At 58.3% G+C, this 25,823-nt stretch overlaps 5 protein-coding genes across 5 annotated transcripts; all 5 read right to left on the reverse strand.

Moving 5' to 3' along the window:
• Positions 1 to 71: 71 nt before the first annotated feature.
• LOC141725977 (uncharacterized) lies at positions 72 to 4,190 on the reverse strand. The gene is made up of 2 exons (XM_074530141.1): positions 4,158 to 4,190; positions 72 to 2,890 (listed from the first exon to the last, which is right to left on the reverse strand). The coding sequence occupies exons 1-2, from the start codon at positions 4,188 to 4,190 to the stop codon at positions 1,112 to 1,114; spliced, it is 1,812 nt and encodes a 603-aa protein (XP_074386242.1). The 3' UTR covers positions 72 to 1,111.
• Positions 4,191 to 4,210: 20 nt separating this feature from the next.
• LOC141726104 (uncharacterized) lies at positions 4,211 to 9,252 on the reverse strand. Its single transcript, XM_074530422.1, has 2 exons — positions 7,479 to 9,252; positions 4,211 to 5,513 (listed from the first exon to the last, which is right to left on the reverse strand). The coding sequence occupies exons 1-2, from the start codon at positions 9,245 to 9,247 to the stop codon at positions 4,469 to 4,471; spliced, it is 2,814 nt and encodes a 937-aa protein (XP_074386523.1). The 5' UTR covers positions 9,248 to 9,252; the 3' UTR covers positions 4,211 to 4,468.
• A 104-nt stretch (positions 9,253 to 9,356) lies between these two features.
• LOC141725978 (uncharacterized) lies at positions 9,357 to 15,094 on the reverse strand. The gene is made up of 2 exons (XM_074530142.1): positions 13,163 to 15,094; positions 9,357 to 11,631 (listed from the first exon to the last, which is right to left on the reverse strand). Exons 1-2 carry the CDS (start codon positions 14,429 to 14,431, stop codon positions 10,333 to 10,335), a joined length of 2,568 nt encoding a protein of 855 aa, XP_074386243.1. The 5' UTR covers positions 14,432 to 15,094; the 3' UTR covers positions 9,357 to 10,332.
• A 2,125-nt stretch (positions 15,095 to 17,219) lies between these two features.
• Positions 17,220 to 21,923, reverse strand: LOC141726111 (uncharacterized). Its single transcript, XM_074530433.1, has 2 exons — positions 20,531 to 21,923; positions 17,220 to 18,750 (listed from the first exon to the last, which is right to left on the reverse strand). Exons 1-2 carry the CDS (start codon positions 21,776 to 21,778, stop codon positions 17,440 to 17,442), a joined length of 2,559 nt encoding a protein of 852 aa, XP_074386534.1. The 5' UTR covers positions 21,779 to 21,923; the 3' UTR covers positions 17,220 to 17,439.
• Positions 21,924 to 23,133: 1,210 nt separating this feature from the next.
• On the reverse strand, positions 23,134 to 25,768 carry LOC141726047 (uncharacterized). Its single transcript, XM_074530334.1, has one exon. It carries the CDS (start codon positions 25,759 to 25,761, stop codon positions 23,683 to 23,685), a length of 2,079 nt encoding a protein of 692 aa, XP_074386435.1. The 5' UTR covers positions 25,762 to 25,768; the 3' UTR covers positions 23,134 to 23,682.
• Between the last annotated feature and the right edge of the window lie 55 nt (positions 25,769 to 25,823).

Here is a 25,823-nt window from a genome sequence, read left to right on the forward strand (position 1 = left end):
AAGGAAAAGGGACCCTGTTGTGTTCTCAGGGCTCCCAGGATGGGGGAAGAGATTAAAGTTTTGACTCCGTGTTTTTATTTTCAGAAAGCTCATTTATTATGTTATTATCGATATACTATATTAGAAGAAAATGCTATATTAGAACTCTAATAAAAGAATACAGAAAAGGATTTCATATTAAGGCTTGAAAGGAATAGAAAGGAATGATAAAAGAATCTTGTGAGTGACCAGAGAGTCTGAGACAGCTGAGCTTTGACTGGCCATTAATTACAAACACATACACAAGACCAATCAAAGATGAAATTGCTGCATTCTACAGCACCAGATAATTAGTGTTTAAATTTCGTTCTTGAGGCCTCTCAGCTTCCCAGGAGAAAAAGATCCTATGGAAAGGATTTTTTAAGGAAATATGTCCGTGACACATTTTATTTAAATGGAGCGTGAATACTGGACGGGGATTGGGAATCAGGAGAGGGGCTGGTATTGTGATCAGGAATCAGAAAATGGGAACGGGACAGGGAATAGAGAAATGGGAATTGGGGATTGGAATCGGGAAATGGGAACAGGACAGTGAATATGGGAATGGCATCCAGATAGAGAATATGGGACAGGGAAAAGTATTGAACCAGGAATGGGATCTGGACTCGGATGAGAGCCGGATCCTGGACAGGGGACAGCAGGAACCAGGACAGGAGGACGTGGGGACACTGCCAGGGCAGGGGGTCCTTGATCTGCTGCCCCAGTTGGAGCTGCTGGGCCTGGGGTGCCCAAAGCCCTGAGGAGCCCCCAAATCTGTCCCAGGCACCTTCAACTCCATGGACCCAGCATCCCCCTCATGGAAAAAATTACGGAAAAAATGACAGAAAAACATTTTCTGGGGTCAGAAGTTGACAAATGTGCTCTCCACAATGGATTTCTGATCTTGGACTGCGGATGAGTTCAAGTGACCACGGGGAGCCAGGAGGATGTGGAGCCCCCAGCCAGGTGTCTTCTCAACAGGGATCAAGGGGGCTCTGCCCAGCTGGGCTCACTGGGGATGATCCAGCACGGATCCTCCCGTGTGAGATGGAGCTGGAGCAGCGCACGGAGCTCTTCCCACCCAGGGCTGCCCTCAGTGCTGGCTCTTCTGGTGTCTGGTCATGCTGCTGCTTCTGGTGAAGCCCTTCCCACACTGGGGACACCGGTAGGGTCTCTCCCCGGTGTGGCTGCGCCGGTGGGCGATGAGGGTGGAGTTGTGCTTGAATCCCACCCCACAATCGGGACAGCGGAAGGGCCTCTCGTCCGTGTGGATGCGCTGGTGCATGCGGAGATCACACGAGGTGTTAAAGCCCTTCTGGCACTGATCACACTTGTAGGGCCTCTCCTCGGTGAGGCTTCTGAGATGGATAGTCCGGCTGGAGCTGTCTCTGAAGCCCTTCCCACACTGGGGGCACTTGTAGGGTCTCTCCCCGGTGTGGATCCTCCTGTGTTTGACGAGGGTTGACTTCTCTTTGAATCCCACCCCACAATCGGGACAGCGGAAGGGCCTCTCGTCCGTGTGGATGCGCTGGTGGACAAGGAGATCAGACGAGGTGTAAAAGCCCTTCTGGCACTGATCACACTCGTAGGGCCTCTCCCCGGTGTGGCTTCTGAGGTGGACAGTCAGGCTGGAGCTCTGGATGAAACTCTTCCCACACTGGGGACACTCCTGGAGTCCCTCGCCAGTGTGGATGCGCCGGTGGGTGTTGAGGTGGGACGTGCGTCTGAAGCCCTTCCCGCACTCACGGCAGCGGAACGGCCTCTCCTCGGTGTGGGTGATCTGGTGACTGAGGAGATTGGAGCTGCTCCGAAAGCGTTTCCTGCACTGACCACACTCGTAGGGCCTCTCCCCGGTGTGGATGCGCCGGTGCTGGTTGAGTTCGGAGACGCTTTTGAAGCGCTTCCCGCAGTCGGGGCACTGGAAGGGCCTCTCGTCTGAGTGTGAGCGCTGGTGCACCACGAGTTCAGAGCTGCTCCTAAACCTCTTCTTGCACTGGTCACACTCATAGGGTCGCTCCCCCGTGTGGCTCCTCTGGTGGTAAGTCAGTTTGTACTTGGACATGAAACTCTTCCCGCACTCCCCACACTCAAAGGGCCTCTCCCCGGTGTGGCTCCTCAGGTGCACAGTCAGGCTGGAGCTCGCTCTGAAGCTCTTCCCACACTGGGGACACTCGTGGGGTCTCTCCCCAGTGTGGATGCGCCGGTGGGTGATCAGAGTGGACTTTTGCCTGAAGCCCTTCCCGCAGTCTTGACAGTGGAACGGCCTCTCCCCGGTGTGGATGAGCTTGTGATGGAGGAGGTTGGTGCTGGTCAGGAACCTCTTATTGCACTGATCACACTTGTAGGGCCTCTCCCCGGTGTGGATCATCCGGTGCCTGTTCAGGGTGGAGACGAGGTTGAAGCCCTTCGCGCAGTCGGGGCACTGGAAGGGCCTCTCGTCCGTGTGTGAGCGCTGGTGCACCAGGAGCTCAGAGCTCCTCACAAACCTCTTCTGGCACTGGTCACACTCGTAGGGTCGTTCCCCCGTGTGGGTTCTCTGGTGGGCTGAAAGGGTGGAACTATGTCTAAAGCTCTGCCCACACTCCCCACACCTATAGGGCTTCTCCCCAGTGTGGATTCGCTGGTGGACGACGAGGCTGGACCTTTCCCTGAATCGGTTTCCACAATCAGGACAGCAAAATGGCCGCTCGTTGGTGTGAATGCGCTGGTGAATGACGAGATCGGACTTGGTGTAAAACCTCTGATGGCATTCAGCACATTCAAAGGGACTCTCCCCGGTGTGGCTCCTCAGGTGGGCAGTCAGTTTGGACCTACACCTGAAGCTCTTCCCACACTCGGAGCACTTGTGGGGCTTCTCCTCCCCACCATGGAGCTGCTAATGGACCCCCAGCTCTGAGCTCTGACCCTGCTCCAGGCTGGGTTTTTCCCCCTCAGATCCCGTGTGGGTTCTCTGGTGCACAATCAGGCAGGATCTCCTCTTGAAGCTCTTCCCACACTCGGAGCACTTGTGGGGCTTCTCCTCCCCACCCTGGAGCTGCTCACGGGGCCCCAGCTCGGATCTCTGAGCCCCTCCATGGCCTAGGCTGGCTCTTTCCCCCTCGGATCCCCGCACTCTGCCTTTGCAGCCCCTCCTGCTCAGGGATCTCCGCGGCTTCTCCTCCCCGTTGGCTTCTCCCTGCCGAGCCGTGGAGCCGCTCCAAACGGCCTCTGCCACCGGCTCCTCGCTGCTCTCCATGCTCAGCTCCTGCTCGGGGGGAGCAAGGACAAGGACACGATGGGATTTGACCCCACGGGGACAAGGACACGATGGGATTTGCCTCCCCTGCCCCCCACAAAAACCCTCCCGGAGCCCCCCGCGATGGGGTCGGGCCCAGCTCCCCCTCTCCGCTCACCTGCGGGCTCCGGGCGGCGATGCCGGCGGGGCCGGGGCAGCTGCGGCCGGAGCGCGGGAACCGCGTGGTGTTGGGGCGCCTCTTCCTCCCCGTGTTTCTGTTCCGTTGTCCCTCCTCTTCCTTTGTCCCTCCTCTTCCTTTGTCCCTCCTTTTCCTTTGTCCCTCCTCCTTCTCCCCCTCCTCTCCCTCCCGCTCCTCCTCCGCTCCGAGTCCGGCCCGGGCAACGCCGGCCCCAAAAGCAGCCGCGGAGCGAAGGCGTGGCTATGCAAATCAGGGAGCGATCGCACGTTCGGATTGGTGGGAGGGAGGAGCGCGGGGTTTGCTCGGTGACGCCATGTTGGGGGTGGTTCTGCAGCGTCCGGGGAGAGCGGAGCGGGAATGGGGACCGGGAATGGGGACCGGGACCGGGAATGGGGCCCGAGAATGGGAACAGGAACCGGGAATGGGGACCGGGACCGGGAATGGGGACAAGGACCGAGAATGGGGACAGGGACCGGAGACCGGGAATGGGAATGGAACCGGAAGTGCGGACAGGGAGCGGGACTGGGGTCAGGGAATGGGGACCGGGAATGCGAACCAGGACCGGGAACACGAAATGTGGACCAGTATTGGGGACAGGGAGCGGGAATGGAGACCGGGAATGGGGACCCAGACTGGGGATAAGGACCGGCAATGGGAATGGGGACAGCGAATGGGGACCGTGGGGTTCCCAAAGCCAGGAGGAAACCCCAAATCTGTCCCAGGAACCCTCAACTCCCTCTGGCCCAGCATCCCTCTCATCCCTGGAATATCCTCCCATGTCCACATCCTCATCTTTTTTAGATGTCTTTATTATTAATCTTGTATTTAAAACGTGTAGAAAAATAACAAAGAGAAAAAAAACCAAAATCCAGGCTACGAGTAGCCAGGTGGATGTGGAGCCTCCAGCCAGGTGTCCTCCAAACTGGGATCACCTGGGCTCTTCCCACAGGGGCTCACTGGGGATCACCCAGCACAGACCATCCAGGGGGGGATGGAGCTGGAGCAGCGCACGGAGCTCTTCCCACCCAGGGCTGCCCTCAGTGCTGGCTCTTCTGGTGTTTGGTCATTCTGCCGCTTGTGGTGAAGCCCTTCCCACACTGGGGACACTGGTAGGGTCTCTCCCCGGTGTGGATGCGCCGGTGGACGATTAGGGCAGAGTTGTGCCTGAATCCCACCCCACAATCGAGACAGCGGAAGGGCCTCTCGTCCGTGTGGATGCGCTGGTGAAGGAGGAGTTCAGACGAGGTGTAAAAGCTCTTCTGGCACTGATCACATTTGTAGGGCCTCTCCCCAGTGTGGCTTCTGAGGTGGACAGTCAGGCTGGAGCTGTCTATGAAGCCCTTCCCACACTGGGGGCACTTGTAGGGTCTCTCCCCGGTGTGGATCCTCCTGTGTGTGACAAGGGTTGACTTCTCTTTGAATCCCACCCCACAATCGGGACAGCGGAAGGGCCTCTCGTCCGTGTGGATGCGCTGGTGCTTGAGGAGATCAGATGAGGAGTAAAAGCCCTTCTGGCACTGATCACACTCGTAGGGCCTCTCCCCGGTGTGGCTCCTCAGGTGGACAGTAAGCCTGGAGCTCTGGGTGAAACTCTTCCCACACTGGGGACACTCATAGGGCCTCTCCCCAGTGTGGCTCCTCAGGTGGACAGTCAGGTTGGAGCTGGAGGTGAAGACCTTCCCACACTGGGGACACTCGTGGGGTCTCTCCCCGGTGTGAATGCGCCGGTGGACGATGAGGGCACACTTGTGCCTGAATCCCTGCCCGCAGTCACGACAGTGGAATGGCCTCTCCTCGGTGTGGATGAGCTGGTGACTGAGGAGATTGGAGCTGCTCAGGAACCTCTTCTGGCACTGATCACACTCGTAGGGCCTCTCCCCGGTGTGGATGTGCCGGTGCCTTTTGAGGTGGGAGACGCTTTTGAAGCCCTTCCCGCAGTCGGGGCACTGGAAGGGCCTCTCGTCCGTGTGTGAGCGCTGGTGCCCCACGAGTTCAGAGCTGCTCATAAATCTTTTCTTGCACTGGTGACACTCGTAGGGTCGTTCCCCCGTGTGGCTCCTGTCGTGGACAATGAGGTGGGAGCTCAAGGTGAAGCCCTTCCCACATTCCCCGCACTTATAGGGTCTCTCCTCGGTGTGGATGCGTCGGTGGATAACCAGGTGTGACTTTTCCCTGAATCCCTTTCCACAATCGGGACAGCAAAATGGCCGCTCGATGGTGTGAATGCTCTGGTGACTGACAAGACTGGAGTTGGTGCAAAACCTCTGATGGCATTCATCACACTCAAAGGGCCTCTCCCCGGTGTGGCTCCTCAGGTGGGCATTCAGTTTGGATCTCCACCTGAAGCTCTTCCCACACTCGGAGCACTTGTGGGGCTTCTCCTCCCCATCCTGGAGCTGCTCTTGGACCCCCAGCTCTGAGCTCTGACCCTGCTCCAGGCTGGGTTTTTCCCCCTCAGATCCCGTGTGGGTTCTCTGGTGCACAATCAGGCAGGATCTCCTCTTGAAGCTCTTCCCACACTCGGAGCACTTGTGGGGCTTCTCCTCCCCGTTGGCTTCTCCCTGCCGAGCCGTGGAGCCGCTCCAAACGGCCTCTGCCACCGGCTCCTCGCTGCTCTCCATGCTCAGCTCCTGCTCGGGGGAGCAAGGACAAGGAAACGATGGGATTTGCCCCCGTGGGGACAAGGACACGATGGGATTTGCCCCCACGGGGACAAGGACACGATGGGATTTGCCCCCATGGGGACAAGGACACGATGGGATTTGCCGCTATGGGGACAAGGACACGATCGGATTTGCCCCCACGGGGACAAGGACACCATGGGATTTGCCCCCACGGGGACAAGGACACGATGGGATTTGCCTCCCCTGCCCCACAAAAACCCTCCCGAAGCCCCCCGCGATGGGGTCGGGCCCAGCTCCCCCTCTCCGCTCACCTGCGGGCTCCGGGCGGCGATGCCGGCGGGGCCGGGGCAGCTGCGGCCGGAGCGGGGGAACCGCGTGGTGTTGGGGCGCCTCTTCCTCCCGGTGTTTCTGTTCCTTTGTCCCTTCCCTTCCTTTGTCCCTCCTCCTCTTCCTCCTCCTCCCCCTCCTCTTCCTCCCGCTCCTCCTCAGCTCCGAGTCCGGCCCGGGCAGCGCCGGCCCCCAAAAGCCGGCGGGGAAGAAGGGCGTGATTATGCAAATCAGAGAGCGATCGCGCGCTGGGATTGGTGGGAGGGTGGAGCGCGGGGTTTTCTCCGTGACGTCACTGCGGGGGGGGAGTTGGAGCGTCCGGAGACAGCGGCCGGGAATGGAGACCGGGAATGGGAACAGGGACCGGCAATCGGGACAAGGAATGGGGACTGGTAATGGGAATGGAACCGGAAATGCGGACAGGGAGCGGGACTGGGGACAGGGAATGGGAACAGGGAATGGGGACCAGTATTAGGGAGACAGATTGGGGATAAGGAGCGGGAATGGAAATGGGGACAGGGAATGGGGACCATGGGGAGCCCTAAGTTCTGGGGAAGCACCAAATCTGTCCCAGGAACCCTCAACTCCCTCTGGCCCAGCATACCCCTCATCCCCCCGAAGATCCTCCCATGTCCACATCCTCGTCTTGGTTCAAAGTCTTTATTATTAGCCTCGGACTTAGAAAGGTTTATGAAAACAACAAAGAGAAATAAAAAGAAAATCCAGGCCACGAGGAGCCAGGTGGATGTGGAGCCCCCAGCCAGGTGTGCTGCAAGCAGGAGTCAAGGGGGCTCTGCCCACCTGGGCTCACTGGGGACCATCCAGACCAGATCCTCCCGTGTGAGATGGAGCTGGAGCAGCGCACGGAGCTCTTCCTACCCAGGGCTGCCCTCAGGGCGGGCTCTTCTGGTGTTTGGTCATGGTGCTGCTTGTGGTGAAGCTCTTCCCACACCGGGGAGACTGGTAGGGTCTCTCCCCGGTGTGGATGCGCTGGTGGACGATGAGGGCAGAGTTGTGCTTGTATCCCACCCCACATTCGGGACAGCGGAAGGGCCTCTCGTCCGTGTGGATGCGCTGGTGAAGGAGGAGTTCAGACGAGGTGTAAAAGCCCTTCTGGCACTGATCACACTTGTAGGGTCTCTCCCCCGTGTGCCTGCGCCGGTGCTTGTTGAGGGCAGAGTTGCGCCTGAAGCCCTTCCCGCAGTCACGGCAGTGGAACGGCCTCTCCTCACTGTGAATGAGCTGGTGAGTGAGGAGATCGGAGCTGCTCCGAAACTGTTTCCTGCACTGACCACACTCGTAGGGCCTCTTCCCGGTGTGGATGCGTCGGTGTGTGTTGAGGTTTGAGACGCTTTTGAAGGCCATCCCGCAGTCGGGGCACTGGAAGGGCCTCTCGTCCGTGTGTGAGCGCTGGTGCACCACGAGATCACCACTGCTCATAAACCTCTTCTGGCACTGGTCACACTCGTAGGGTCGTTCCCCGGTGTGGCTCCTCTGGTGGTAAATCAGGTGGGACTTGGACGTGTAGCTCTTCCCGCAATCCCCACACTCGTAGGGCCTCTCCCTGGTGTGGCTCCTCAGGTGCACAGTCAGGATGGAGGTCACCCTGAAGCTCTTCCCACACTGGGAACACTCGTGGGGTCTCTCCCCAGTGTGGATGCGCCGGTGGGTGATCAGAGCCTCCTTGCGCCTGAAGCTCTGCCCACAGTCACGGCAGTGGAACGGCCTCTCCTCGGTGTGAATGAGCTGGTGACGGAGGAGATGGGAGCTGCTCAGGAACCTCTTATTGCACTGATCACACTCGTAGGGCCTCTCCCCGGTGTGGCTCCTCAGGTGGACTGAAAAGTTGGAGCTGTCTCTAAAGGTCTGCCCACACTCCCCACACTCATAGGGCTTCTCCCCAGTGTGGATTCGCTGGTGGATGATGAGGCTGGACTTTTGCCTGAATCCCTTTCCGCAATCCGGACAGCGGAAGGGCCTCTCCTTGGTGTGAATGCTCTGGTGACTGACGAGATGGGAGTTGGTGTAAAACCTCTGATGGCATTCATCACACTCATAGGGCTTCTCCCCGGTGTGGCTCCTCAGGTAGATAATCAGATAGGAGCTCTTGGTGAAACTCTTGCCACACTGGGGACACTCATAGGGCCTCTCCCCAGTGTGGATCCTCAGGTGCACAGTCAGGCTGGAGCTGTGGGTGAAACTCTTCCCACACTGGGGACACTCATACGGCCTCTCCCCAGTGTGAATGCGCCGGTGGGTGGTGAGAGCGGAATTGTCCCTGAATCCCTTCCCACAATCAGGACAGCGGAACGGCCGCTCCTCGGTGTGAATCCACTGGTGACTACGAAGATTGGAGCTGCTCAAGAACCTCTTCTTGCACTGGTGACACTCGTAGGGTCGTTCCCCCGTGTGGCTCCTCAGGTGGGCAGTCAGTTTGGACCTACACCTGAAACTCTTCCCACACTCGGAGCACTTGTGGGGCTTCTCCTCCCCAACCTGGAGCGGCTCTTGGACCCCCAGCTCTGAGCTCTGACCCTGCTCCAGGCTGGGTTTTTCCCCCTCAGATCCCGTGTGGGTTCTCTGGTGCACAATCAGGCAGGATCTCCGCTTGAAGCTCTTCCCACACTCGGAGCACTTGTGGGGCTTCTCCTCCCCACCCTGGAGCTGCTCACGGGGCCCCAGCTCGGATCTCTGAGCCCCTCCATGGCCCAGGCTGGCTCTTTCCCCCTCGGATCCCCGCGCTCTGCCTTTGCAGCCCCTCCTGCTCAGGGATCTCCGCGGCTTCTCCTCCCCGTTGGCTTCTCCCTGCCGAGCCGTGGAGCCGCTCCAAACGGCCTCTGCCACCGGCTCCTCGCTGCTCTCCATGCTCAGCTCCTGCTCGGGGGGAGCAAGGACCAGGACACGGTGGGATTTGCCCCCGTGGCGACAAAGACACGATGGGATTTGCCCCCGTGGGGACAAGGACACGATGGGATTTGCCTCCCCTGCCCCCCACAAAAACCCTTCCCGAGTCCCCCGCGATGGGGTCGGGCCCAGCTCCCCCTCTCCGCTCACCTGCGGGCTCCGGGCGGCGATGCCGGCGGGGCGGGGCAGCTGCGGCCGGAGCGCGGGAACCGCGCGGGTTTCGGGCGCCTCTTCCTCCCGGTGTTTCTGTTTCGTTGTCCCTCCTCTTCCTTTGTCCGTCCTTTTCCTTTGTCCCTCCACCTCCTCCTCCGCCTCCCCCTCCTCTTCCTCCCGCTCCTCCTCAGCTCCGAGTCCGGCCCGGGCAGCGCCGGCCCCCAAAAGCCGGCGGGGAAGAAAGGCGTGGTTATGCAAATTTGAGCGCGATCGCGCGCTGGGATTGGTGGGAGGGTGGAGCGCGGGGTTGGCTCGGTGACGTCACTGCGGGGGGGAGTTGGAGCGTCCGGAGACAGCGGCCGGGAATGGAGACCGGGAATGGGAACAGGGACCGGGAATCGGGACAAGGAATGGGGACTGGGAATGGAACCGGGAATGCGGACAGGGAGCAGGATTGGGGACAGGGAATGGGAACAGGGAATGGGGACCAGTATTAGGGACACAGACAGGAATTAAGGAGCGGTAATAGAAATGAGGACAGGGAATGGCGACCGTGGGGTTCCCAAAGTCCTAAGGAAGCCCCAAATCTGTCCCAGGAACTCTCAACTCCCTCTAGCCCAGCATGTCCCTCACCCCCTGTAAGATGCCCCCATGTCCACATCCTCATTTTGGTTCAATGTCTTTATTATTAACCTCGCATTTAGAAACGTGTATAAAAATAACAAAAAGAAAATGCAGGCCAGGTGGATGTGGAGCCCCCAGCCGGGTGTCCTCCAAACAAGGATCAAGGGGGCTCTGCCCACCTGGGCTCACTGGGGACCATCCAGACCAGATCCTCCCGTGTGAGATGGAGCTGGAGCAGCGCACGGAGCTCTTCCCAACCAGGGCTGCCCTCAGTGCTGGCTCTTCTGGTGTCTGGTCATGCTGCTGCTTGTGGTGAAGCCCTTCCCACACTGGGGACACTGGTAGGGTCTCTCCCCGGTGTGGATGCGCCGGTGGACGATGAGGGCACAGTTCTGCTTGAATCCCACCCCACAATCGGGACAGCGGAAGGGCCTCTCCCCGGTGTGACTGCGCTGGTGACAGCGGAGCTCAGAGCTGCTCAGGAACCTCTTCTGGCACTGATCACACTCGTAGGGCCTCTCCCCGGTGTGGCTCCTCAGGTGGGCAGTCAGGTTGGAGTTGTCTCTGAAGCCCTTCCCACACTGATCACACTTGTAGGGTCTCTCCCCAGTGTGGATACGCTGGTGGGTGATGAGGTTGCTGTTGTTCTTGAAGCCCTTTCCGCAGTCAGGGCAGTAGAAAGGCCTCACCTCGGTGTGAATGAGCTGGTGACGGAGGAGATGGGAGGACCTGTCAAACCTTTTCTCGCACTGATCACACTCGTAGGGCCTCTCCCCGGTGTGGATCATCCGGTGCCTGTTCAGGGTGGAGACACGGTTGAAGCCCTTCCCGCAGTCGGGGCACTGGAAGGGCCTCTCGTCCGTGTGTGAGCGCTGGTGCACCAGGAGATCAGAGCTGCTCACAAACCTCTTCTGGCACTGGTCACACTCGTAGGGTCGCTCCCCCGTGTGGCTCCTCTGGTGGTAAATCAGGTGGGAGCTCAAGGTGAAGCCCTTCCCACACTCCCCACACTTATAGGGTCTCTCCTCGGTGTGGATGCGTCGGTGGATAACCAGGTGTGACTTTTGCTTGAATCCCTTTCCACAACCGGGACAGCAAAATGGCCGCTCGTTGGTGTGAATGCGCTGGTGACTGACCAGATGGGCGCTGCTGTAAAACCTCTGATGGCATTCAGCACACTCAAAGGGCCTGTCCCCTGTGTGGATCCTCAGGTGGACAGTCAGGTTGGATCTCCACCTGAAGCTCTTCCCACACTCGGAGCACTTGTGGGGCTTCTCCTCCCCTCCCTGGAGCTGCTCACGGGGCCCCAGCTCGGATCTCTGAGCCCCTCCATGGCCCCGGCTGGCTCTTTCCCCCTCGGATCCCCGCGCTCTGCGTTTGCAGCCCCTCCTGCTCAGGGATCTCCGCGGCTTCTCCTCCCCGTTGGCTTCTCCCTGCCGAGCCGTGGAGCCGCTCCAAACGGCCTCTGCCACCGGCTCCTCGCTGCTCTCCATGCTCAGCTCCTGCTCGGGGGGAGCAAGGACAAGGACACGATGGGATTTGCCCCCACGGGGACAAGGACACGATGGGATTTGCCTCCCCTGCCCCCCACAAAAACCCTCCCGGAGTCCCCCGCGATGGGGTCGGGCCCAGCTCCCCCTCTCCGCTCACCTGCGGGCTCCGGGCGGCGATGCCGGCGGGGCCGGGGCAGCTGCGGCCGGAGCGGGGGAACCGCGTAGTGTTGGGGCGCCTCTTCCTCCCGGTGTTCCTGTTCCGTTGTCCCTACTCTTCCTTTGTCCCTCCTCTTCCTCCTCCGCTCCTTCTCCCCCTCCTCCCGCTCCTCCTCCGCTCCGAGTCCGGCCCGGGCAACGCCGGCCCCAAAAGCAGCCGCGGAGCGAAGGCGTGGTTATGCAAATCAGGGAGCGATCGCACGTTTGCATTGGTGGGAGGGAGGAGCGCGGGCTTTGCTCGGTGACGCCATGTTGGGGGTGGTTCTGCAGCGTCCGGGGAGAGCGGAGCGGGAATGGGGACCGGGAATGGGGACCGGGACAGGGAATGGGGCCCGAGAAGGGGAACAGGAACCGGGAATGGGGACCGGGACCGGGAATCGGGACAAGGACCGAGAATGGGGACAGGGACCGGAGACCGGGAATGGGAATGGAACCGGAAGTGCGGACAGGGAGCGGGACTGGGGACAGGGAATGGGGACCGGGAATGCGAACCAGGAACGGGAACACGAAATGTGGACCAGTATTGGGGACAGGGAGCGGGAATGGAGACCGGGAATGGGGACCCAGACTGGGGATAAGGACCGGCAATGGGAATGGGGACAGCGAATGGGGACCGTGGGGTTCCCAAAGCCAGGAGGAAACCCCAAATCTGTCCCAGGAACCCTCAACTCCCTCTGGCCCAGCATCCCCCTCATCCCCTGGAATATCCTCCCATGTCCACATCCTCATCTTTTTTAGATGTCTTTATTATTAATCTTGGATTTAAAAACTTGTAGAAAAATAACAAAGAGAAAAAAAAAGAAAATCCAGGCTACGAGTAGCCAGGTGGATGTGGAGCCCCCAGCCAGGTGTCCTCCAAACTGGGATCACCTGGGCTCTTCCCACCGGGGCTCACTGGGGATCACCCAGCACAGACCATCCAGTGTGGGATGGAGCTGGAGCAGCGCACGGAGCTCTTCCCACCCAGGGCTGCCCTCAGTGCTGGCTCTTCTCGTGTCTGCTCAAGTGGGAAATATGAGAAAAGCCCTTCCCACACTGGGGACACTTGTGGGGTCTCTCCCCGGTGTGGATCCTCCTGTGTTTGACCAGACCTGAGTTGTGCTTGAATCCCACCCCACATTCGGGACAGCGGAAGGGTTTCTTATCCGTGTGGATGCGCTGGTGCCTGAGGAGTTCAGACGAGGTGTAAAAGCCTTTCTGGCACTGATCATACTCATAGGGCCTCTCCCCGGTGTGGATGCGCTGGTGGGTGATGAAGGCAGAGTTACTCCAGAAGCCCTTCTTGCAATCGGGACAGCGGAAGGGTTTCTCACCCGTGCATGAGGGCTGGTGCTTGCGGAGATCAGACGAGGTGTAAAAGCCTCATCTGGAACTGATCACACTCCTAGGGCCTCTCCCTGGTGTGACTGCGCTGGTGACGGCGGAGATCAGAGCTACTCAGGAACCTCTTCTGGCACTGCTCACACTCATAGGGCCTCTCCCCGGTGTGGATCCTCAGGTGGGCAGTCAGGTTGGAGCTGTCTCTGAAGCTCTTCCCACACTGGGGACACTCGTGGGGTCTCTCCCCGGTGTGGATGCGCTGGTGGGTAATGAGGGTGCCGTTCTGCTTGAAGCCCTTCCCGCAGTCAGGGCAGTAGAAAGGCCTCAGCTCGGTGTGAATGAGCTGGTGACGGAGGAGATGGGAGGACCTGTCAAAACTTTTCTCGCACTGATCACACTCGTAGGGCCTCTCCCCGGTGTGGATCATCCGGTGCCTGTTCAGGGTGGAGACGCGGTTGAAGCGCTTCCCGCAGTCGGGGCACTGGAAGGGCCTCTCGTCCGTGTGTGAGCGCTGGTGCACCACGAGATCACCGCCCCTCACAAACCTCTTCTGGCACTGGTCACACTCGTAGGGTCGCTCCCCCGTGTGGCTCCTCTGGTGGTAAATCAGGTGGGAGCTCAAGGTGAAGCCCTTCCCACACTCCCCACACTTATAGGGTCTCTCCTCGGTGTGGATGCGTCGGTGGATAACCAGGTGTGACTTCTGCCTGAATCCCTTTCCACAATCAGGACAGCAAAATGGCCGCTCGTTGGTGTGAATGCTCTGGTGACTGTCGAGATGGGAGTTGGTGGAAAACCTCTCATGGCATTCATCACACTCATAGGGCTCCTCCCCCGTGTGGCTCCTCAGGTGGGCATTCAGTTTGGACCTACACGTGAAGCTCTTCCCACACTCGGAGCACTTGTGGGGCTTCTCCTCCCCTCCCTGGAGCTGCTCACGGGGCCCCAGCTCGGATCTCTGAGCCCCTCCATGGCCCAGGCTGGCTCTTTCCCCCTCGGATCCCCGCGCTCTGCCTTTGCAGCCCCTCCTGCTCAGGGATCTCCGCGGCTTCTCCTCCCCGTTGGCTTCTCCCTGCCGAGCCGTGGAGCCGCTCCAAACGGCCTCTGCCACCGGCTCCTCGCTGCTCTCCATGCTCAGCTCCTGCTCGGGGGGAGCAAGGACAAGGACACGATGGGATTTGCCCCCGTGGGGACAAGGACACGATGGGATTTGCCCCCACGGGGACAAGGACACGATGGGATTTGCCCCACAATTCAGGACGGCATTTGGGATTTGCCCCACAAGTTCAGGACGGGATTTGCCCCACAATTCAGGATGGCATTTGGGATTTGCCCCCATCCCAGGACAGGATTTGCCCCCACGCCCCCATTTGCCCCCCGCAGGCCGAGCTGGCAGCTGCCCCAGCACACAGAGGGTTAAAAGGGTCCTTGCCTTCCTCGAGATTTCCTGAAAAATCTCTTTTTTTAGGGTTTTTTCCCCTCTCCTGAGCAGCTCAGGAGCCTCTGAGGAAAAGATAAACAAGAATTATCTGCGGCTGCGGAATGCAAGAGGCACGGCCGGGATTGGGCCGCACTGCTTGTTTTTATTTTGTTTTTAATTTGTTTTTAATTTGTTTTTAATTTGTTTCTAATTCATGGCCAATCACGGGGAGCAGGCTCGGATTCTCTCAGGGTCAGCAGCTTTTGATATCGTTCCTTTCAGGATTTTTTCCTTTTGAGCCTTCTAAAGAAATCTTTCCTTCTATTTTTAGTATGGTTTTAATGTATAATTTAATTTTAAAATAATATATATCTTTAAATATACAATTTTACTTATTAGCTATATTAATACATACAGTTTTATTAAATTATTTTCTTTAAATACAATATATATCTTAAAAATATAATTTAAATTAATATATTAATATGTATAGTTTTAATATATAATTCTCCTTAAATATAAAACAATATAAAAAGGTAATAAACACATTTTAATTAATATATTAATATATATAACTTAATTATATGATTTTCTTTTAATATAATATATATCATAAAATAAAGAATATATTTTAAAGTAAGACATATTGTTTTTATATATAATTTTCTCTCATTATAATATATATAAAATAATAAATAATATTTTATTTAATATCTATATTAATATCTATGGGTTTAATAAATAATTATCTTTTAATATATAATAAAATAAAAACTATAATTCTAATTAATATATATACTATTAATATTTATTTTATTTTCATATAATATCTATCATACAAATATATTTTAGATAATATATATTATAATATAGAGAGTTTTAGTATATAACTTTCTTTTTATATAATATCTATCATAAAATAATAAATTTTAATGTAATATACATCATAACATAATAAATCAGCCCCATAAAATAATAAATAATAACTAATACAAAATAATAAATCAATGCTTCCAGTTCCCTCTCAGCGCTCCCAGTTCCCTCCCAGCGCTCCCAGTTCATTCCCAGCGCTCCCAGTTCCCTCCCAGCGCTCCCAGTTCATTCCCAGCGCTCACCGTTCCCTCCCATCGCTCCCAGTATCGCTCCCAGCGCTCCCAGTAAGACCGAGCTCCCCCATCCGCGCTCACCTGCGCGCTCCGGGGCTGATGCGGCCGCTCTTCCTCCCGCTCCTCCTCTTCCTCTGTCCCTCCTCTTCCTCCTCCTGGTCCCCCGTGTCCCTCCTCCTCCTCCTCCTCCTCCTCCTCCTCCTCCTCCTCCTCCTCCTCCTCCTCCTCTCGCCCTCGCTCCTCCTTTCCTTCCTCCTCTGTCCCTCCTCTTTCTCTCGCTCCTCCTTCTCTCCCTCCTCTCTGCCCTGGGAGCGATACTGGGAGGGAACTGGGAGGGACCTGGGAGCGCTGGGAGCGATACTGGGAGCGATGGGAAGGAATTGGGAGCGCTGGGAGCGAACTGGGAGCGCTTTCCCGGCCGGTGCCGCTCTTACTGGGAGCGCTGGGAGCGAACTGGGAGCGCTGGGAGCGATACTGGGAGCGTTGGGAGGGAACTGGGAGCGCTGGGAATGAACGGTGACCGCTGGGAGCGATACTGGGATTGCTGGGAGGGAACTGGGAGCGCTGGGAATGAACTGGGAGCGTTGGGAATGAACGGTGAGCGCTGGGAGGGAACTGGGAGCGATACTGGGAGCGCTGGGAGGGAACTGGGAGCGCTGGGAGCGATACTGGGAGCGCTGGGAGGGAACTGGGAGCGATGGGAGCGATACTGGGAGCGCTGGGAGCGATACTGGGAGCGTTGGGAGGGAACTGGGAGCGCTGGGGGCGATACTGGGAGCGCTGGGGGCGATACTGGGAGCGCTGGGAGGGAACTGGGAGCGAAGAGCGCCGGGCGGGGCCGGCCTGAATGGGCGTAGTTATGCAAATCCGGGAGCGATCGCGCGCTGCGATTGGTGGGCGGGAGGAGCGCGGGGTTTGCTCGGTGACGTCGTGGCCGGGTTTGGGGGGGGCGGAGCGTTCAGTGAGAGGGGAGCGAGAATGGGAATGGGGACAAGGAATGGGGACAGGGAATGGGAAAGGGGACAGGGAATGGGAAATGGGGACAGGGAATGGGAACAGGGAATGCAGACACGGAGCGGGAATGGGGACAGGGAATGGGAAATGGGGACAGGGAATGCAGACACGGAGCGGGAATGGGGACAGGGAATGGGAAATGGGGACAGGGAATGCAGACACGGAGCGGGAATGGGGACAGGAATGGGGACAAGGAATGGGAAATGGGGACAGGGAATGGGAAATGGGGACAGGGAATGAAGACACGGAGCGGGAATGGGGACAGGAATGGGGACAAGGAATGGGGAATGGGGACAGGGAATGGGAAATGGGGACAGGGAATGCAGACAGGGAGTGGGAATGGGGACAGGGAATGGGAATGGAACCGGGAATGCAGACAGGGAGCGGGGATGGGGACAGGGAATGGGAAAGGGGACCGGGAATGGAAACCGGGAATGGGGACCGAGAATTGGGAGAGGGATTGGGAATGGGAACCATGGGGTGCCCAAAGTCCTGAGGAAACCCTAAATCCATCCCAGGAACCCTCAACTCCCTCTGGCCCAGCATCCCCCTCATCCCCTGGAAGATGCCCCCATGTCCCAAACCTCGTCTTCGTTTAATATCTTTTATTTCTAAACTCAGATTTAAAAAGCACAAAGAGAAATAAAGAGAAAATCCAGGCCACGGGGAGCCTGAAGGATGTGGAGCCCCCAGCCAGGTGTGCTCCAAACAGGGATCACCTGTGCTCTGCCCACCTGGGATCACCCAGAGCTCTGAGACCATTGGAGCTGGACCAGATCACAAAGTTCTTCCCACCGAGGGTGGACTCTAATGCTGGGTGCGTTGGTGCTTGGCCAAGGCGAAGTTCCTGGAGAAGCTCTTCTCGCAGTGGGGACACTTGTAGGGCTTCTCCCCGGTGTGGGTGAGCTGGTGCTTGCGGAGTTCGCTGCTGCTCACAAAACTCTTCTGGCACTGATCACACTCGTAGGGCTTCTCCCCAGTGTGGCTCCTCAGGTGGACAGTCAGGCCGGAGCTGTGTCTAAAGCGCTTCCCACACTGATCACACTCGTAGGGCTTCTCCCCGGTGTGCGTTCTCAGGTGGACAGTCAGCTGGGAGCTGGCTGTGAACCCCTTCCCACACTGGGGACACTTGTGGGGTCTCTCCCCGGTGTGGATCCTCCTGTGTTTGACCAGACCTGACTTGTACTTGAATCCCACCCCACATTCGGGACAGCGGAAGGGTTTCTCATCCGTGTGGATGCGCTGGTGCATGAGGAGATGAGGCGAGGCGTAAAAGCTCTTCTGGCACTGATCACACTTGTAGGGCCTCTCCCCGGTGTGGATCCTCCTGTGTTTGACGAGGGTTGACTTCTCTTTGAATCCCACCCCACAATCGGGACAGCAGAAGGGCCTCTCGTCCGTGTGGATGCGCTGGTGCTTGAGGAGATCAGATGAGGAGTAAAAGCCCTTCTGGCACTGATCACACTTGTAGGACCTCTCCCCGGTGTGGCTCCTCAGATGCACAGTCAGGCTGGAGCTGTCTCTGAAGCTCTTCCCACACTGATCACACTCGTAGGGTCTCTCCCCGGTGTGGATACGCTGATGGGTGATGAGGTTGCTGTTGTTCTTGAAGCCCTTCCCGCAGTCAGGGCAGTAGAAAGGCCTCAGCTCGGTGTGAATGAGCTGGTGACGGAGGAGATGGGAGGACGTGTCAAAACTTTTCTCGTACTGACCACACTCGTAGGGCCTCTCCCCGGTGTGGATCATCCGGTGCCTGTTCAGGGTGGAGACACGGTTGAAGCCCTTCCCGCAGTCGGGGCACTGGAAGGGCCTCTCGTCCGTGTGTGAGCGCTGGTGCACCAGGAGATCAGAGCTGCTCACAAACCTCTTCTGGCACTGGTCACACTCGTAGGGTCGCTCCCCCGTGTGGCTCCTCTGGTGGCAAATCAGGTGGGAGCTCAAGGTGAAGCCCTTCCCACACTCCCCACACTTATAGGGTCTCTCCTCGGTGTGGATGCGTCGGTGGATAACCAGGTGTGACTTTTGCCTGAATCCCTTTCCACAATCAGGACAGCAAAATGGCCGCTCGTTGGTGTGAATGCGCTGGTGACTGACCAGATGGGCGCTGCTGTAAAACCTCTGATGGCATTCAGCACACTCAAAGGGCCTGTCCCCTGTGTGGATCCTCAGGTGGACAGTCAGGTTGGATCTCCACCTGAAGCTCTTCCCACACTCGGAGCACTTGTGGGGCTTCTCCTCCCCACCCTGGAGCTGCTCTTGGACCCCCAGCTCTGAGCTCTGACCCTGCTCCAGGCTGGGTTTTTCCCCCTCAGGTCCCGTGTGGGTTCTCTGGTGCACAATCAGGCAGGATCTGCGCTTGAAGCTCTTCCCACACTCGGAGCACTTGTGGGGCTTCTCCTCCCCTCCCTGGAGCTGCTCACGGGGCCCCAGCTCGGATCTCTGAGCCCCTCCATGGCCCAGGCTGGCTCTTTCCCCCTCGGATCCCCGCGCTCTGCCTTTGCAGCCCCTCCTGCTCAGGGATCTCCGCGGCTTCTCCTCCCCGTTGGCTTCTCCCTGCCGAGCCGTGGAGCCGCTCCAAACGGCCTCTGCCTCCGGCTCCTCGCTGCTCTCCATGCTCAGCTCCTGCTCGGGGGGAGCAAGGACAAGGACACGATGGGTTTTGCCCCCGTGGGGAAAAGGTTACGATGGGATTTGCCCCCATGGGGACAAGGACACGATGGGATTTGCCCCCGTGGGGACAAGGACACGATGGGATTTGCCTCCCCTGCCCCCCACAAAAAACCCTCCCGGAGCCCCCCGCCATGGAGTCGGGCCCAGCTCCCCCTCTCCGTTCACCTGCGGGCTCCGGGCGGCGATGCCGGCGGGGCCGGGGCAGCTGCGGCCGGAGCGGAGGAACCGCGTGGCGTTAGGGCGCCTCTTCCTCCCGCTCTTTCTTTTCCTTTGTCCCTCCTCTTCCTCCTCCTCCTTCTCCCGCTCCTCTTCCTCCCGCTCCTCCTCCGCTCCGAGTCCGGCCCGGGCAGCGCCGGCCCCCAAAAGCAGGCCGGGGAGTGTGGGCGTGGTTATGCAAATCCGAGGACGAGCGCGCTCTGCGATTGGTGGGAGGGAGGAACGCGGGGTTTGCTCGGTGACGCCATGTTGGGGGGGTGCTGGAGCCTCCGGGGAGAGCGGAGCGGGAATGGGGACAGGGACCGGGAATGGGGACAAGGACCGGAGACCGGGAATGGGAATGGAACCGGAAGTGCGGACAGGGAGCGGGATTGGGGACAGGGAATGGGGACCGGGAATGCGGACCAGGAGTGGGAACAGGAAATGTGGACCAGTATTGGGGACAGGGAGCGGGAATGGAGACCGGGAATGGGGACCCAGACTGGGGATAAGGACCGGCAATGGGAATGGGGACAGCGAATGGGGACCGTGGGGTTCCCAAAGCCAGGAGGAAACCCCAAATCTGTCCCAGGAACCCTCAACTCCCTCTGGCCCAGCATCCCTCTCATCCCTGGAATATCCTCCCATGTCCACATCCTCATCTTTTTTAGATGTCTTTATTATTAATCTTGTATTTAAAACGTGTAGAAAAATAACAAAGAGAAAAAAAAAAGAAAATCCAGGCTACGAGTAGCCAGGTGGATGTGGAGCCCCCAGCCAGGTGTCCTCCAAACTGGGATCACCTGGGCTCTTCCCACCGGGGCTCACTGGGGATCATCCAGCACAGACCATCCAGGGTGGGATGGAGCTGGAGCAGCGCACGGAGCTCTTCCCACCCAGGACTGCCCTCAGTGCTGGCTCTTCTGGTGTCTGCTCAAGTGGGAAATTTGAGAAAAGCTCTTCCCACACTCCCCACACTCATAGGGTCTCCCCCGGTGTGGCTCCTCAGGTGGACAGTCAGGCTGGAGCTCACCCTGAAGCTCTTCCCACACTGGGGACACTTGTGGGGTCTCTCCCCAGTGTGGATGCGCCGGTGCCTGTTGAGGTGGGAGTTGCATCTGAAGCTCTGCCCGCAGTCACGGCAGTGGAACGGCCTCTCCTTGGTGTGGATGAGCTTGTGGCTGAGGAGACTGGAGCTCCTCAGGAACCTCTTCTGGCACTGATCACACTCGTAGGGCCTCTCCCCGGTGTGGCTTCTGAGGTGGACAGTCAGGGTGGAGCTGTGGGTGAAAGTCTTCCCACACTGGGGACACTCGTGGGGTCTCTCCCCGGTGTGGATGAGCCGGTGACAGAGGAGGTGGGTGCTGTTGAGGAACCTCTTATTGCACTGATCACACTCGTACGGCCTCTCCCCTGTGTGGATGCGCTGGTGCCTGTTGAGGTGGGAGATTCTTTTGAAACCCTTCCCGCAGTCGGGGCACTGAAAGGGTCTCTCGTCCGTGTGTGAGCACTGGTGCACCAGGAGATCAGAGGTCCTCAAAAACCACTTCTGGCACTGCTCACACTGGTAGGGTCGTTCCCCCGTGTGGCTCCTCAGGTGGACTGAAAGGTTGGAGCTCGAGGTGAAGCTCTTCCCACACTCCCCACACTCATAGGGCTTCTCCCCGGTGTGGATTCGCTGGTGGATGACGAGGCTGGACTTTTGCCTGAATCCCTTTCCACAATCGGGACAGCAAAATGGCCGCTCGTTGGTGTGAATGCGCTGGTGACTGACGACATTGGAGTTGGTGTAAAACCTCTGATGGCATTCAGCACACTCAAAGGGCCTCTCCCCAGTGTGGCTCCTCAGGTGGACAGTCAGGCAGGATCTCCGCTTGAAGCTCTTCCCACACTCGGAGCACTTGTGGGGCTTCTCCTCCCCTCCCTGGAGCTGCTCACGGGGCCCCAGCTCTGAGCTCTGACCCTGCTCCAGGCTGGGTTTTTCCTCCTCAGATCTCTGGTGCACAATCAGGCAGGATCTCCTCTTGAAGCTCTTCCCACACTCGGAGCACTTGTGGGGCTTCTCCTCCCCTCCCTGGAGCTGCTCACGGGGCCCCAGCTCGGATCTCTGAGCCCCTCCATGGCCCAGGCTGGCTCTTTCCCCCTCGGATCCCCGCGCTCTGCCTTTGCAGCCCCTCCTGCTCAGGGATCTCCGCGGCTTCTCCTCCCCGTTGGCTTCTCCCTGCCGAGCCGTGGAGCCGCTCCAAACGGCCTCTGCCACCGGCTCCTCGCTGCTCTCCATGCTCAGCTCCTGCTCGGGGGGAGCAAGGACAAGGACACGATGGGATTTGCCCCCACGGGGACAAGGACACGATGGGATTTGCCCCCATGGGGACAAGGACACGATGGGATTTGCCCCCGTGGGGACAAGGACACGATGGGATTTGCCTCCCCTGCCCCCCACAAAACCCTCCCGGAGCCCCCCGCGATGGGGTCGGGCCGAGCTCCCCCTCTCCGCTCACCTGCGGGCTCCGGGCGGCGATGCCGGCGGGGCCGGGGCAGCTGCGGCCCGAGCGGGGGAACCGCGTGGGGTTTGGGCGCCTCTTCCTCCCGGTGGTTCGGTTCCTTTGTCCCTCCTCTTCCTTTGTCCCTCCTCTTCCTCCTCCTCCTTCTCCCCCTCCTCTCCCTCCCGCTTCTCCTCCGCTCCGAGTCCGGCCCGGGCAGCGCCGGCCCCCAAAAGCAGGCGGGGAGCGAGGGCGTGGTTATGCAAATTCAGGAGCGGTCACGCGCTGGGATTGGCGAGAGGGAGGAGCGCGGGGTTTACTCGGTGACGTCATGGCGGGTGGGGAATCGGGAATGGGAACGGGAATGGGGACAGAGATCACGAACGGAAAAGGGACCCTGTGGGGTTCTCAGGGGTCCCAAGATGACTCAAGAGATGATAATTTTGACTCCATGATTTTTTTTTCAGAAAGCTAATTTATTACTTTATTATTGATATATTACAAGAAACTGCTATATGAAAATTATACTAGATTAATAGAAAGCAAGGATTTCATCAGAAAGCTAGAAAATAATAGAAAATTATTATGATAAAATGTTGTGAGTGAACAGAGAGGCTGAGAGAGCCAAATTTAATTGGTCATTATTAAAAACAACCACATTGAACGAATCAAGGCGAAATTGCTGCATTCCACAACAGCAGATTATTAGAGTTTAATTTTCATTCTTGAGGTCTCTCAGCTCCTCAGGAGGAAAAGATCCCAAGGAAAGTATATTTTAATAAAATGTGTCCGTGACAGGAGTGTGAATACTGGCCTGGGAATACAGGAGAGGGGCTGGGATTGGGATCAGGAATCAGAAAATGGGAACGGGACAGGGAACAGAGAAATGGGAACTGGGAACTGGAATCGGGAAATGGGAACAGGACAGGGAATACGGGAATGGCATCCAGATAGAGAATATGGGAGAGAGACAAGTATTGAACCAGGAATGGGATCTGGACTCGGATGAGAGCAGGATCCTGGACAGGGGACAGCAGGAACCAGGACGGGAGGACGTGGGGACACTGCCAGGGCAGGGGGTCCTTGATCTGCTGCCCCAGATGGAGCTGCTGGGCCTGGGGTGCCCAAAGCCCTGAGGAGCCCCCAAATCTGTCCCAGGCACCCTCAACTCCATGGACCCAGCATCCCCCTCATGGAAAAAATTATGGAAAAAATGACAGAAAAACATTTTCTGGGGTCAGAAGTTGACAAATGTGCTCTCCACAATGGATTTCTGATCTTGGACTGCGGATGAGTTCAGGTGACCACGGGGAGCCAGGAGGATGTGGAGCCCCCAGCCAGGTGTCTTCTCAACAGGGATCAAGGGGGCTCTGCCCAGCTGGGCTCACTGGGGATGATCCAGCACGGATCCTCCCGTGTGAGATGGAGCTGGAGCAGCGCACGGAGCTCTTCCCATCCAGGGCTGCCCTCAGTGCTGCCTCTGTAGGTGTCCGGTCAAAGTGGAGGTTTTAGAAAAGCCCTTCCCACACTGATCACACTCGTGGGGTCTGTCCCTGCTGTGGATGCGCCGGTGCCTGATGAGGGCAGAGCTGAGCCTGAAGCCCTGCCCGCAGTCACGGCAGCGGAACGGCCTCACCTCGGTGTGGATGCGCTGGTGACTGAGGAGATGGGAGCTGCTCTGAAACCTCTTCTGGCACTGATCTCACTCCTGGGGCCTCTCCCCAGTGTGGCTCCTCAGGTGGACAGTCAGGTGGGAGCTCTGGGTGAAGCCCTTCCCACACTGGGGACACTGGTAGGGTCTCTCCCCGGTGTGGATGCGCCGGTGGACGGTGAGGTGGGAGCTGTGCTTGAATCCCACCCCACAATCGGGACAGCGGAAAGGTTTCTCATCCGTGTGGATGCGCTGGTGGTTTAGGAGATGAGACGAGGTGTAAAAGCCCTTCTGGCACTGATCACACTTGAAGGGCCTCTCCCCAGTGTGGCTCCTCAGGTGGGCAGTCAGCCTGGAGCTCTGGATGAAACTCTTCCCACACTGGGGACACTCATAGGGCCTCTCACCGGTGTGGATGCTCCTCAGGTGGGCAGTCAGGTGGGAGCTCGCTCTGAAGCCCTTCCCACACTGGGGACACTGGTAGGGTCTCTCCCCGGTGTGGATGCGCCTGTGGGCGATGAGGTGGGAGTTGTGTTTGAATCCCACCCCACAATCGGGACAGCGGAAGGGCCTCTCGTCCGTGTGGATGCGCTGGTGACTGAGGAGATCAGACGAGGTGTAAAAGCCTTTCTGGCACTGATCACACTCGTAGGGCCTCTCCCCGGTGTGGCTCCTCAGGTGCACAGTCAGATGGGAGCTGTCTGTGAATCCCTTCCCACACTGGGGACACTCGTGGGGTCTCTCCCCGGTGTGGATGCGCCGGTGCCTGTTGAGGCGGGCGTTGCATGTGAAGCTCTGCCCGCAGTCTCGACAGTGGAACGGCCTCTCCTCGGTGTGGATGAGCTTGTGATGGAGGAGGTTGGTGCTGGTCAGGAACCTCTTATTGCACTGATCACACTCGTAGGGCCTCTCCCCAGTGTGGATCATCCGGTGCCTGTAGAGGTGGGAGACTCTTTTGAAGTCCTTCCCACAGTCGGGGCACTGGAAGGGCCTCTCGTCCGTGTGTGAGCCCTGGTGCCCCACGAGATCAGAGCTGCTCACAAACCTCTTCTGGCACTGGTCACACTCGTAGGGTCGCTCCCCCGTGTGCCTCCTCTGGTGGTAAATCAGGTGGGACTTGGACGTGTAGCTCTTCCCACACTCCCCACACTCAAAGGGCCTCTCCCCGGTGTGGCTCCTCAGGTGGGCAGTCAGGGTGGAGCTGTGTCTGAAGCTCTTCCCACACTGGGGACACTCGTAGGGCCTCTCCCCGGTGTGGATGCGCCGGTGCCTGTTCAGGGTGGAGACGAGGTTGAAGCCCTTCCCGCAGTCGGGGCACTGGAAGGGCCTCTCGTCCGTGTGTGAGCGCTGGTGCACCAGGAGCTCAGAGCTCCTCAAAAACCTCTTCTGGCACTGGTCACACTCGTAGGGTCGTTCCCCCGTGTGGGTTCTCTGGTGGGCTGAAAGGCTGGAACTATGTCTAAAGCTCTGCCCACACTCCCCACACTCATAGGGCTTCTCCCCGGTGTGGATTTGCTGGTGGATGACGAGGCTGGACCTTTCCCTGAATCCCTTTCCACAATCAGGACAGCAAAATGGCCGCTCGTTGGTGTGAATGCGCTGGTGAATGACGAGATCGGCCTTGGTGTAAAACCTCTGATGGCATTCAGCACATTCAAAGGGCCTCTCCCCGGTGTGGCTCCTCAGGTGGACAGTCAGTTTGGACCTACACCTGAAGCTCTTCCCACATTCCGAGCACTTGTGGGGCTTCTCCTCCCCACCCTGGAGCTGCTCTTGGACCCCCAGCTCTGAGCTCTGACCCTGCTCCAGGCTGGGTTTTTCCCCCTCAGATCCCGTGTGGGTTCTCTGGTGCACAATCAGGCAGGATCTCCTCTTGAAGCTCTTCCCACACTCGGAGCACTTGTGGGGCTTCTCCTCCCCTCCCTGGAGCTGCTCACGGGGCCCCAGCTCGGATCTCTGAGCCCCTCCATGGCCCAGGCTGGCTCTTTCCCCCTCGGATCCCCGCGCTCTGCCTTTGCAGCCCCTCCTGCTCAGGGATCTCCGCGGCTTCTCCTCCCCGTTGGCTTCTCCCTGCCGAGCCGTGGAGCCGCTCCAAACGGCCTCTGCCTCCGGCTCCTCGCTGCTCTCCATGCTCAGCTCCTGCTCGGGGGGAGCAAGGACAAGGACACGATGGGATTTGCCCCCGTGGGGAA

Source organism: Zonotrichia albicollis, chromosome 32 (assembly GCF_047830755.1).
Source record: "Zonotrichia albicollis isolate bZonAlb1 chromosome 32, bZonAlb1.hap1, whole genome shotgun sequence".
Classification (NCBI taxonomy): Eukaryota; Metazoa; Chordata; class Aves; order Passeriformes; family Passerellidae; genus Zonotrichia; species Zonotrichia albicollis.

Bases quoted from the DNA above. Each gene is read 5' to 3' on its own strand.
- LOC141726111 (XM_074530433.1), bottom strand. From the start codon at position 21,778: ATGGAGAGCAGCGAGGAGCCGGTGGCAGAGGCCGTTTGGAGCGGCTCC. The intron at 18,751-20,530 runs GTGAGCTCCAGC...GAATGCCATCAG, and splicing joins AGTGTGGGAAGAGCTTCAGG to AGGTTTTACAGCAGCGCCCA.
- LOC141726104 (XM_074530422.1), bottom strand. From the start codon at position 9,247: ATGGAGAGCAGCGAGGAGCCGGTGGCAGAGGCCGTTTGGAGCGGCTCC. The intron at 5,514-7,478 runs GTCTGAACTCCT...CTTCACCTTGAG, and splicing joins CAGAAGGGCTTTTACACCTC to CTCCCACCTCATTGTCCACG.
- LOC141725978 (XM_074530142.1), bottom strand. From the start codon at position 14,431: ATGGGGGCAAATCCCAAATGCCATCCTGAATTGTGGGGCAAATCCCGT. The intron at 11,632-13,162 runs CCCTAGGAGTGT...GGGAGGCAAATC, and splicing joins GCAGTCACACCAGGGAGAGG to CCATCGTGTCCTTGTCCCCG.
- LOC141725977 (XM_074530141.1), bottom strand. From the start codon at position 4,190: ATGAGAGGGATGCTGGGCCAGAGGGAGTTGAGG. The intron at 2,891-4,157 runs GTTCCTGGGACA...GTCCATTAGCAG, and splicing joins TGGGCCAGAGGGAGTTGAGG to CTCCATGGTGGGGAGGAGAA.
- LOC141726047 (XM_074530334.1), bottom strand. From the start codon at position 25,761: ATGGAGAGCAGCGAGGAGCCGGAGGCAGAGGCCGTTTGGAGCGGCTCC.